The 13,605-nt window shown below is 35.3% G+C and overlaps 1 protein-coding gene across 1 annotated transcript; it reads left to right on the top strand.

The window, feature by feature from the left end:
- The first annotated feature begins 3,106 nt into the window (after window positions 1-3,106).
- LOC116662549 (dual specificity protein phosphatase 19-like) lies at window positions 3,107-3,566 on the top strand. The gene has a single exon (XM_032476295.1). It carries the CDS (start codon window positions 3,282-3,284, stop codon window positions 3,537-3,539), a length of 258 nt encoding a protein of 85 aa, XP_032332186.1. The 5' UTR covers window positions 3,107-3,281; the 3' UTR covers window positions 3,540-3,566.
- Window positions 3,567-13,605: the final 10,039 nt, after the last annotated feature.

The following is a 13,605-nucleotide window of genomic DNA, read 5'->3' as shown; positions in this document are numbered from 1 at the left end:
AAGGGCTGTGGGTATCAATGTAAGAATCAATTCTACTCATCCTTTACAGAATGATGTGGTGCAAAGAACGTGGGTTTTTGATTAAGATGGGACTGTGTTCATCCATCCTTGCTGCAGAACCTAACAAACAAATCCAACACTGTGACCAAAGGCTAGTCTTTAATATCCAAGTTAAATGCCCTGCTCTGCAAAACTGTGATAAGTATTACCTCCCTCATTGGGCTGTCATGAGGATTGAATCATATCATGTTTGTATTGTGCTGGGACATAGCATCTGCTCTTGCTGAGAAGACCTTTAATCCAGTATTAGTGCTCAGTTTTCATCTTACTCAATACTCTCAGCACCATATGACACAGCTGATCACACTGTTCTCCTTAAAACACTTTCTTCGTACTCTCAGACTTCTTTTTCTTTTTCTCCTACCTCCCAGGCCTCTCCTTCTTGGTCTCCTTTGCTGGATCCTTCTCATCTTCCTGACTCCTAAATGAAGGCACACCTCCTACTTCTCTATCAACCTTCTCTATGAGATCACCGTATTCAGTGGCATGGCTTTAAACGGCATCGCTAAGCTGAGTACTCCAAAATTTACATCTCTAGCAGAGGTCTCTTCTGTGAAGTCCAGATTCATATGTGTTGCTTCCCAACTGACATCTCCATTTGGTAGATTAATAGGCATATTAAACTTAGCATGTCCCAAAATGAACTTTATGTTCCTTCATCAATTAGTCTTGGTTGTGATCTGTTTCATGAAGGGCACACCTTCAGGCAAGGCAGCCCTCTGTAGCTGAGGCAGTTCATGAAGCGAAGGGACAATTACCAGTCAGCCAACAGCATTCCCAGACAACAGGCATTCACTGAAGGGGAATCTGGGTAGCACAACACAGGGCCCACCACTCCTCCACCCCATTCTCTCCAGTGGCTTCCCATCTTGCTCAGAATAAAATCCAAAGTCTTTACCATTTATCTCTGACCTCCTCGCCTACCACTCTTCCCTTCAGTCATCCACTAAATCCACGCTTGCCACCTGCAGTTTCTTAAACCTCCCCAACTCCTACCTCTCACCAGCAAACTCCTGTCTCAGCACCTTGTCCTTCTATGTGCAAAGCCCTTCCCCCAGATATCTACAGGGCTGGCTCCTACACTTTATTCACATCTCTGCTCCAATTTTCACTTTATCAGAGGGGCCTTTTCTCACCAACCTATAGCAAATGGTACACTGCTCTTTCACTCTCTTACCTTGTTTCACTTAATTTTTCATTTTAGTTCTTATTTCATGAACTAACATAGTTATAGCTTATTTATTTATTGTCTGTGCATCTGCTCCCTCCATTTGGATATAAGTTCCATAAAGAGGGGACTTTGTTTTTATTCACTGCTATATTCCCAGTGACTATAATAGTGCCTGGCACATAGTAGTTGCTCAATAAATGTTTGTTAAACTATATATAAAATAGATAACAATAAGGTCCTACTGTATAGCATAGGGAACTATATTCAATACCTTGTAATGGCCTATAATGAAAAATAATATGAAAAGGAAATATACAAATATATATGACTGAATCACTATGCTGTACACCAGAAATTAATACAATTGTAAACCATCTATACTTCAATTAAAAAAAAATGTTAACTATAATTATTTTGGGAGCAGGGCAGTATTCCATAGTAAACAAGAGCGAAGGCATTGGACTGAAAGAAATCTAGACTCTACTTGTGGGGCTAAACTTATGATCTGTGCGATGTAGTGTATGATGTTTGCACTCTCTGCATTTGGGTTTCCTCAACTGTAAAATGTAGATGATCATAATACTATATACATAATAGATTTGTGGTGAGATCAAAGGGGATAATATGTGTAAAGCATCATTAAGCACCTGACTGATTACATTAAGAATTTAAAAATTGCTTATAAGCACAGGACATAGCATGTAGTTTGTGCTCAATAGTTGGCAGGGTTTTTTGGATCATTTTATGATAAATATATGAAATGATTTATGGTTAGAGTTGTTTTTGATGAACATGTGATTGTTTAAATGATGCAAAGAATTTCTTGAGTTCTTCATTTTAGAGTGCTCTGTAGTTAGCCTGGGCTGATATCGCACTCTTTTCAACAGGGAGAAATTAGGTTTATTTTAATTTTAAGTCAGAAAGTTTCAATAACAACAAAATTTTAATATGCTGTGCTGTGAATTAGTGTTCTTTAAGTGCAACTTCTTCACTTGATACATGTATTTACACATTGTGTCTAAGTCCATTTAAAATTGCATTTGATTTTAAGTGGGGTAAGAAATTTTCTATTTAAATGAATCTCGTAATTTCTTTTGTAAAACAATCATCCTTTTGTAATCAGAATCATTCTGTAATTGATTTGTAATCAATCAGTTTTGTAAGTTTGGAAGTTTGCATCCCCAATTTCTGAAACTGTGTATGAAAGGACTTGCTCCAATTGTTCTTACAAACAGTATATATTTATTGCACAAAGGCTTCTTCAGTACTTTACTGATAATGAAAATGTTGACGGGAAGTCAGAAGATACACGTGATAAGCCCTTGTTAATCTACATATAGAAACAATGAAAACATTAAAAATAAGAAAATTACTTTTGCATATTTTATTTAAATTGTTACCCTCACAATTCTACACTTTTTTTAAATCTAGTCAATGTTCCTCTTGACAGTAACAGTAGAGAGAGGAAACGTGAAGAACATGAGAAGCGAAGAGTAACTTTTAACGTCTGCTGTAACCCCCCTGGATTAGCCTAAACGCAGGCGGGCGGCGCAGGTTCTGCGAAGCAGGAAGGTTTGCACTGAGACTCCGCCGCCTTCTGGAGCAGGGGGGATACCCAGGTCAGTACCACAAATGACGTCGACCGAACATATCCAGAAAACCACTGCTTTTAAGGAGAGAGGAAATGTCAGCCTTCTCTCCCACTAAGTCTTATATTTTACCATTCTGCGTGAATAGCAAAGCTAACTTTAAATAGTAACAATAAGAAAACTCTTAGAAGGGATACGTAATTTTCGGCGGACCGGAAGAAGAAGCAGCAACCAATCGGCGCCCGTTTCTCAATGGCCAATCAGGTTTCCGCTTACATCGCGGCGTTGGGAAAAGCGGAGCTGATCCCCTCTGCCCGCTGGCGTGTGCCTGCTCCCGTTACCTGCGGGGCAGTGTACACATGAGGCTGTGTTTGTTACCTGAACACTAAGGGAAGAGCCGTTCGGCCCTTCACTGTGCTGGCTGGATTTGCTTGTGTTTGTTCCTAGTCACTGCTCATGTAATGCACTCCCTTAACCAGGAAATTAAAGCATTCTCTCGGAATAATCTCAGGAAGCAATGCACCCGGGTGACAACGCTAACTGGAAAGAAAATTATAGAAACGTGGAAAGATGCCAGAATTCATGTTGTGGAAGAAGTAGAGCCGAGCAATGGGGGAGGTTGTGGTTACGTGCAGGACCTTAGCTTGGACCTGCAAATTGGCATTATTAAGCCATGGTTGCTCCTGGGTGAGTATACTGATTTGCCACTAAGTCAGTGAATTCTTTTAACCATATTACTTTATCGCTTTTCTCCCTAATAACTATGTACATAAGAAGCATAGATTCTCGTTGCACATAGCACCTGGTATGTGAATTTTAGAAAAGTTTTCTTCCTGTTTTTCTAGATTCTTTGGAAGATAACACATTGCTGTTGTATTTTCTTGGATTATAAAATTATACAGCCTTAAACGATTATCAGATTAATAACACTATAAGTGACAAGTTATAGAAAAGTTAATACTTGAAAAGACAAGTGTTTGTTTGCCTGCTCTGCTGTTACCAACCATATGAAGTGCATGCCTCCTGTGGGCACATCTGTTCATGTTGTCTGTTTTTAGAGTGTTAAGGAGAAGGTGAGTTGTTATTTTATAGCTATGAGTCTGATGGTTTATGAATTCTTGTATTGTGGAAAATACTGATTCCCTACATGAAGCATAAGCCACAAATAGCAAATGAAGCAGTTATAAAAGTGCAAGCCTGTTTTTTTGGCAAGAATATGATATGGTATTCTTTAAAAAATAATCAACAATGTTTTCAAGTAGGTTTCAATTTTTTTTAAATTTATGAATACAGAAGTTAAGACTTATAAAGATGATGATTTGTCAATATTTATGCAGCCAAGCCACTCTTGAGTGAAAAGAACAGTGAACTGGGAGTCAGAAATAGCCATAGTACACTTAAGGTACTATGTGAAGTGCACACAGCATCTCATTCCTTTTCAAAACTCTGTGAAGTAGGGATCATCGGCTCCATTTTACACATGGGAACTGGATTTAAGATTGGTTAAGTAACTTGCACAAGGTAACGCACCTAGTAATAACAGAGCTAGGCATCAAGCTCAGGTCTGATACACTCCTGCTCTCCGTTGTCCATAGACTGTCTCCGTGTCCAGGCTTTCAGATGGGCTAGTGTTAAGTCATTTATTCTCTCTGGTCCTCCAAAAAACCATCTGTAAAGCTGAAGTAACAGTATCTGATGATCTTATAGGGTTGTCCTGAGGTTGTTGCCAAAGTTTTTTGAAACAAATCAATTGCAGTACACACGAGTTATTGTATTATGTATTATATAAATTGTTACATAATCTGTCGTTAAATTCACTGACTAAATAGTCTCCAGTTAATTTCTGCAGCCCAGTGACAAATTAAGTGGGTCCTTTAGCTAGTCTAGAAGGTTCACTTAGGATTTGCACGCCAGTTCTAGGAAAGGAAATCTGTCCCTGCACATTTTTCGGTTATTTGGCTATAGTAATAATGGTTTGAAATAATTACGGTAGAATTTTAAAATATCATTCACCCTTTCAGAGTCTTCATGAGCTTTGCTTGTTATTTTTTTTTTTATCTCAACTTATTCAAAGTGAGCTGATCCAGGTAGTGTTCTCAAATGGGCATTGGAATCCTTCCAGGATCTTGGGAAAGTGCTGGGAGGGACTTCTGAAACTAGTGTCCTGTCCCGTCCCCCCCCCCCCCCCCCCCCCCGCTCTGGACCAGGAAATGCGATATTCATCCGGTACAACCTCCTTTCTTCTGAGAGGTAGAGGAACCTTTTTCTGCCCAGTTACAAGTGCCTTATTCTGAGGGACCTATGGAGGGTTACATCTAAAATTCTTCCACTGAATGATGCAGGGGTTGTTTCTAAGTTGCTTCAAAGAGCTTCCTTCATCTCTTCAAAGCAACAAAGCCCACCTAGCACTATACAAAACTAACATTTGTTTTTGATGGGGAATAAAGAAAAAGGAAAGCTGTAAAAATATAATGTCTTTTTAAGTTAGCTCATAAATTCACCTAAGCTTCTGCATTTCAAAAATCTTACATAGGCCTTTGAACTACCTAACAGATTGACGAAAGATCTTAATCAGTGAGTCTTTTTGTCCCAGGTTTTTCAAGTTATATTTTTACAACAATAAATCACTAGGACTTTTCTTCAATTTGATTTGTGAAAGTGGAAAATTCCATTACCTCTTAAGTAGCAAAAAGGTGCACTTAAAACTTGTTACATCCATTCTGTTAAGGCCCAACTGGTGACATTTTGAGACCTTGTCTTCAATTCTAGGTGAAAATCTTGGGATCCTTTATAAGGCTAAAGAGGATATCTGGTATCTAGGAAGCCTAATATCTTTAGGAGGCAGATAATACATTACATTTGTATAGCTCTTTATTTTGTAAAATTCTTTCACAAATATTATTTTACCTTACCTGTACAGTAATTTAGGCCCCTGGTTCTCTTCATTTATGAATTTTCACTCCTATAAATTTTCTCAAATGAAACATTTCTCTTTGGAATATTATTTATGTCCATTGTCAGTAATGTAATAATATCTTTTTTGGTTTGTTTCAGTAAATATCTTGGGTTGTTTTGTGATGATGAAAATAGAGATTTGTAAGTTAATGCATGCTACATCAGAATTATGCAATGTTTGGTATTTTTATGAGAAAATCTCTTAAAAAATAGACATAGGATTCTGGAGATCTTCTGTAGCCTGTTTTTTTTATGATGCATATATTATGATTGCAAAACACTGAACTTACTGGAAGTTCCAACTCCAATAGCATGTAATATACTTTCTAAATCAGTTACTTTATCTGTAATAGTTCCATAATAATCCTTGGCTAAGGTAATGACTATTAGTGGTTTGTAAGTATCAATGTGAAATATAACTGAATTATAATAATAATTATTATTACTTCTATTATTATTATTATACTTCTTTGTTTAGTTGTGGTCCTATTCATCAAATTTTTTTTGTTATTTAAAAAATTATCATACAGTTAAAATTGATTTGCTATTTAGTTCTATGAAGTTTAACACAGTTATAGATTCATGTTGCCACTGTTAAATTCGTAACATTCTTAATTGACATTTGTTTTAAAATCTTATTTAAGATCGTTTATAAAAGGATAAGATTCTACTGTTTCAAAACAAAGGTTTAAATAACACATTGTTTTAATGATTTACAGCGTTTTTTTAATGAAAAGTATTTTTCTAATAGAAGTTTAACACAAGACTGCAACACAAGGCAACTATTTAAAATTGGAGAAAAGCTAATTTTTTTTATTGAAGTACAGTTGATTACAATGTGTCAACTTCTGGTGTACAGTACAGTGTCCCGCTCATGCTTATACATACATGTATTTGGAAAAGCTAATGTCTATATCTAGAATTTAGAGAGAATTAACATGAACTGAATACTACCAAATGTTAAATGAAACACACAAGCCAATTACCTGAAGTCCATTTGTGCTGACAAATTATTCCTCACACTATTAAATCTCATATAATTTTCTTATTCTTTAAAAAGGTAGAACATGCAAGTTGCTTTTTTGTCTCAAGAATACTAAATTTGTATCAGTATATTCATATTCTGGAAGTTACTTTCAAATTATAACAGCCAACTCTGGAATATAAGTGACCTGTTCTGTTTGGTGTGTGTGTATTTAATAGAAATGATGGAGACATCTAGCTTTGATAAATATAATAATGACAGTTTAGGGTTAAAAAAAGAAGTTCATTCGTACATGTTTCATTCTTCTGCTGTTTTAAGAAGTAGACAGAGTAGGATTATTATTTAAAAGATAATATGCATATTAAACCACCAAATTTCATTTAACTTATTTGAACCATTTTTCGCTCCTGGAGATGAATAGGACTTCCTACGGAAACTGAGAAATTATTTTGATTATGAAGTATTTCAAATGTATAAAAATTACAGACTACACTATAACAGACAATTACATATCCACCATCCAGCTTTAAAAAATGTTAATATTTTGATAGGCTAACTTTTAAGTAGAATAAAGTCAAATGTAGACTCAGTAAGAGCCTGTAAGCTTCGTATTATCAAAAGAATGTAAGCCAACCAGCATACTTGCTGGCCTTCCAGCTACCTAAAATCACAGTATAGAAGCTGGCAAATTTCCCAGATAGGTAAGGTAAGAAAAATATTGTTTATGGAAATGGAATCTAATTCAGGAAAGTAAAATACTTGAAGTCTTTAAATAATAACTGCACTATTTTTCCAGCTGTGTAACTCACTTTATTTTAACTAGCTATTCTCCTCTATCAACTTGCTTATTAACTAGAGTCAAGTTACTTACCAAGTGTGGGAGATCTGGAAAGCCAACTTTGACAGGAAGAAACTGTGAAAGGGCTCAGCCCTAGTGGTGGTACAAGAAATGTGGGTGGAAATTCTGTAAACCAGTAGTGTTTGTTCTAAGCTACTGGGGTTGTGTTACCAGGCCAGCTGGCACTAAATCATTTTTTGGGGTGTCTTTTTAAGAAAAAAAAAACACAAGAAGAAAAGAGAGAGGGGACACAAAGAGAAAAGAGAGAAGAAGGAGGTACAGGGAAGAGGGGGGGAAGAGAAAAAGAGAGAAGGGAAGAAAACAATAGGTTAACCTCCTAGATTGGCAGGCAGATGGAGAATGAGCCATCTTCTCCCTTTTTATTCTCTTTCTTTCATTGTTTTTTTTTTTTTGTTGTTGTTGTTTTGTGGTTTTTTGTTTTGTTTTGTTTTTGTTTTGTTTTGTGATAAGGGAGCTAGATTGGAGGTAACCTTCTGCATCTCAAACGGGTCTCTGATGGTTCTTTATTCAAGCTGTCATAAAACATTTTGACAGGCCAGAGCAATTTAGGCATAAAAACATGAAATACTGCCCAGCTTGGATTCGAAGACATTGTTAGAAGAAACGGTAGGAGGAAACAAAATGTAAATGGGAATTGCTTCACTAAACTCCTCTATTGTGTTTATATCTTTAAATCTAGCACTTGGGGCCATGGAAAGTGGAGGGCACCTGATACAAATGACTGGACATTCTATTAAATTCAGTGCTCTAAAAGCTAGTTAAATGGGTGCCTTCATGTTTCTGTAAAAATTCAATCTGGTGTCTTAGCACCTCAGAAAATTGTATACTAAAGGAATAAAAGACACCAACTTGTACATAGCTGGTGATCACAGTGTTGTACTTTACGTATTTTAGATACAGTCATAAAATCAAATAAAATGCCTGGTTTTCACAAAATGACAAGAAAAGACATGCTTGTAAAAAGGGCAATTCAAAATTATCAAGGATTTACCAGGACAGGCTTAAGTGTACTTTATTTTTTTTCATTATTCATTTAAAATAAGAAAAATATTGACAATTTCTGAATATTCTGGTCTGTTGCTTATCTCAATTTAAGACTGTGAGCTGTTTTGTGTTTTAAAATCTCATTTACATTTTTCATGAATGTTAAATATCTTAAAACCACCATTGATATTTTGCTCTAGAGATGAAAACTGTTTATATATATATGTATATATCAAGCTTATCTTGTCTATGTAAGCAAGTAAAACATGCAACTCTATTTTTCCTGATTACAAACTGGATGTCAAATGTAAAAAAAGCGAATGGCATCAAAATATTAAAACCGAGTGATGACAATTAAGCATAAGGCTATACAACGTGTTTTAGGGAAGCTATGTTTTAATTTACCTTCAGCATTGCCCTGCAAGCTAAAAGCAAATAAACCAGGAAGGAGTATTTGATAGATTGGGGATGTCTCAGATATCATCCTTAAAGAAAAGTGACATACCGATTAAGGTATTATTAAATGATTCTGCCATCAAATTATTCACATATGGGGAGAATCAGGGATTCCAGGACTATAGTCTTAGGTTATTCTTCTATATACGTTTTAAACTAGACAGCAAAATTCAGGCATTCAAGTTTTGAACCTCTCCTTCCTGTCCGGGGAAGTGTTAAAAGTATTCTCTCATGTTATAAAAGAAAGAAATAAAACCTCCACTTTCTCTGCACATCTTCTAGCTACAATTGGCCTATGGTACGCTCATCACTGGGACTTGTCACAGGGAAGTCACTGCCAGGTTAGCAAAAGGAAGCACCACCAGCAGGAGCACATTAGATCATCTCGGGGGAGGTGGCAGGATCACAGGTATTCAGTCAACACCAGGGGCAGATATAAGTTTTACGAGGCTTGAGCCTTCTACAATTTGGGATACTCTCTTTCAGGAAAAAAAAAAAAAATGATTATACACAATAACTTGCTAGGTCTCTTCCAAGGGCCTTGAAAGGAGTCTGTGAAAATAAGGGGCCTTGAAACTTAAACTTCATGAAAAAGCCCCCTCGGTCAGAACTTTTACTGTTATTTCTAGTGTCCCAATACCCTTTCTGCCTTCAGTGGTTGGAATTCTACAGGGCTTCACTTGGGTATGTATTATGTAAAGCCATTTCTCTTCTGAAAACTTAAGTCAAGGGAACTGTTGGTTCCAACAATTAATAAGACACTGAAGAAACTTAGGGATGAGAATAATGGTGTTTACAATCTGTATCTTTTAAACCACACATTTTCTTGACTGATGCTTATGTATTCCTGTGACTTTAGAATGGGTACATGACAATATCTTCTTATATACTGACATGAGAATTTGATGAATAACACAAAAAGATGTAGTTCTTATGCCATTTATAAGAAATTCATCTACCCACGAGAAATTTTAGTAAAGATTATAGTTACAAGGAAAAATAATGAATAAAATTATTTTTCCATATTTTCAAGGGTTAAAAATAGGAATAAAATAATGGGTGCGGATAAGAGCATCATCAGTGATCAGAACTAAAATCACGACGCTGTTAGGTTTTTACTTTGGCTGCATAACGTGGACGTTTACTTGCAGGGCTCTCACGTTTTCACTTGCCATCCACGGGCAGCGAGAATAAGATTAATACGGATGGGCATCTATTTTCTTTGGCTCCCTGAGCTCTCTTCTGATTTTATTTCTAAAATGAACTTTTAAGAATCAGGTAGCCCAAATCCACAGGAAAGCATCTGAGGTTTGAATCCTATTATTATACTATTTACATCCCTTGAACTATCTATCGGTGAGAGACATTTTGCAGTAGCTGAAGAGAAAGAGGTTCTTACGCTTAGTCTTTCATTATAGCATCACTCATGGGGTAGGAAAAAAAGGGGCCTATCCTTCTAATTTAAATTCCAAAGCTAGAACAAGGGCATGTGTAACATTTAATGAATTATTATTAGAATGGCACAAAACACTTGGGCAAAGTTTGCAGAGGAACAACTGTGACATAAAAGCTGCTGAATATCCTGCAGTTCTATTAAAATTTTGCATGAGAGATTGCATTTCTGAATATATTTTATTTTTTAAAGATTCACATCATATGATTTTCCTTCTAAATCTCTTGTTTAAATGCTTTAAAGCAACATTTTGAGCTCGTTATATAATTTCAAGCATGATGCCAATAATAACAACCAGGTTTCTGTATTAATTGGGGTAAATAATAGTGAAGAAAAGCCAAACACTTACAATGAAAGTAAAGCTCTTCATCCCCTTCTTGGTCAGCTTTGCTATAACCACAGTGCCTGGAAAAAAAATTAAATTCAGGATGACCTCAATCAATGATCTCACTTTATGTGTTTAAAATTCAGGATGATTTGCCCTAATTACTTAACAACATGCTAGTTAGAGCTATAAATAAAATACAAAAATTTCCTGTCCACAGTTATGAACTCATTTAATAATAATACAGCCATTCACATGATTTAAAAAATGCACAGAATATAATGTGTTTGTGGGAGACAATGTGGAAGGAACATATTTCGTAGACTTAGATTTATCAATGAGTGAATATTTGCTTATTTTTTTTTCCCGAAAAACAACAGCAACAAAAAACTTAAATGGTTTCCACAAATCATTTACTAAAAGAGTAAATCTTTCCCCAGGTGTCTTTGATATTTATTATGAAAATCTAACTCTGAAAATAACTAATAAAAATTCACTTTATAGAAATTACAATACTCATTCCTCCTAAACTAAAGGCAATGATCAAGTACACACTATATTCAGACCTTGGGAGAATAAAAATTTATTGAGCTTTAATGTTTCATTTGAGACAAAGAATGTTTACGTTTACTATTTAACATTCTAAAACTAAACTATAACTAATAGTCTGGTGTAATTCTGAAAAATCAATACATTTTATGTCAGAGATTAGAACAAATTTGTGTTCTACCTTCTTCCAATGATGAAGCCAAAGACCATGAACACCAAAATGATGGTCCCAGCCACTGCAACCACTGCAATTATAATAACAGGATTCTGTTCACTGGAGACTGCGGTAGCTGTAAACAAGAGAAAAAAAAAAAAGCTCAGGAACACTCATTACCGTGCAAGAACTTGAGAGGTTAAATAAAATCTTATAAGCAAGATATTTATGCTATTTAATTCATCTCTTATTTTAAATAAATGCATTATAATGTAACATTATAAATTAAAATAAATATTTATTTTTGCATTTTAAAGAAGTGGTAAGGACAATATTTCACCTATTTTGTATTCCTCAGCTATAAAAGAAATGTATAAAATGCCTTATTGAATGGCTAGCCCCTGCTTAGTTGTTGGAAACTTAGTTATGAATCAAGAGGTAGATAAAGATCTTTGATCTACTGTGGCTATTAAACCCCTGTTTTTCCCTCAGTAAGGTATTTGACTCCTCTGTGTCTATTTTCTTGGTGTGTATAAAAGGAACCCAAAAACATACTCTCAGCATATTTTAAAGCACCTTAAATGATTTATCACTCATATCATCAATATAAAATTTAAAAATCACATAGTCATAGTAAGTTATCATGAATTTATAATTTATATTCAGGAAAATGATGAGCAGAATTACTTGTATTAATTTCACAAAGTATGTAATACACACATTTGAGAGTTTAAGATTACAGAGGAGCTAGGTTATTTAGGAAAGAGTCAACTCTCTGTAAGCAGCTTAGAAGACATTTTGCATTATCTAATTGTAGACACTTCCTGTACAATGTTAAGTGATTCTTCTCTGCTCATTAAGGCAAACCCAGCTGAACCTTTCGGAGAGTCTCTCTGGGAACACTGTATGTTTACATGTCCTTTAAAACAGCCTTTGGTTCTGAGCCTTCATCAAGTCACGGGGCCTTCTCACTTGCGTTTTTCCAAATTAGTGAAGTCGTACTTATATGGCAATTCACAACTGTCATATTTTCCCCAGAGTATTATATTCTCAATAACAGCACAGACTTCATAAAATAATCAAAAGAATGCAAAACAACGAAAATGTATATTCCAATAAATGATTCAGTTGCACATAAATATCATATATAATGTCAAACTGATACAGTTTGCTTATTTCTGAAACCTTCAACAGCTGTAATCTTTAATATAAAGCAGGATGGAAAATACTACTCCTTCTTGGTGGTGGCAAGGGATCCGGTCTCCAGGGCAGTAAATTCTATGTAGGCAGATTATGTCTTGCCACAAAAGACAGTATAAAGCTTTTTCCATTTGGCCTTTCCCTAGTTTATCTATGTCTCCCTCCTTTTGACAGCTCATCCCTTACTCTTGTATACCTGTGCTAACTGTAGATAGCTCTTATGTTGAAAAACAGTAAAAATAACCCTTGTGTAATCGTTTCTGAAAAGAGATTTTTTAAACACACTCCGTAATTCAGCACCTGCTGATTTGCTCCTCAAGGGAACTAAACAAGGGAAAAAGAAAACGAAAAAGAAAAAGAAAAAGGAATCAACTTTAAAGCTTTACTTTCTGAATTACTGCCTATTATCATTCAATCGAGAAAATATGACTTCAAGTATTTTTGTTGGTTTGGTTTGGTGGTTATTTGTTCTTATCTGTCTCTTAATACATATTAAGAGAGGAAAAAGAATGGAGTAGTTCTATTCCCAAGGAAGGAAAAAATGAAACACATATGTGTAGAAATTGTTTCCATTCAGTCTGTCCCATGGGTCTAATTCTCCGCTTGTCTCAGGCTCAGTTTTGCCCTTAGCTTCAGAAACAGAACTCCAATGAGAAAACTGAACTCAGTTGAATGATGAATCAGCATTTGTGAATATTTATTTATACGTTTTTATATATTGTCAGGGTCACACTTTAATCTTATCAGAGTCAACATCGGTGGTTCATATTTTCATCTATTTCATGGGTTATATACCTTCTAAAAGTAATTTACATGTGTCATAATCACTACACCATGGTTTGAAAATTGTAAAAACAGTAGCATT

The sequence above is a fragment of the Camelus ferus genome, unplaced genomic scaffold, assembly GCF_009834535.1.
Source record: "Camelus ferus isolate YT-003-E unplaced genomic scaffold, BCGSAC_Cfer_1.0 contig322, whole genome shotgun sequence".
NCBI classification, from domain to species: domain Eukaryota; kingdom Metazoa; phylum Chordata; class Mammalia; order Artiodactyla; family Camelidae; genus Camelus; species Camelus ferus.
Note: the sequence above shows the minus strand (reverse complement) of the source record. Positions and strands in the feature narration are given on the sequence as shown.

Excerpts from the sequence above, each read along its gene's own strand:
- LOC116662549 (XM_032476295.1), top strand. The coding sequence starts at position 3,282 with ATGCACTCCCTTAACCAGGAAATTAAAGCATTCTCTCGGAATAATCTC.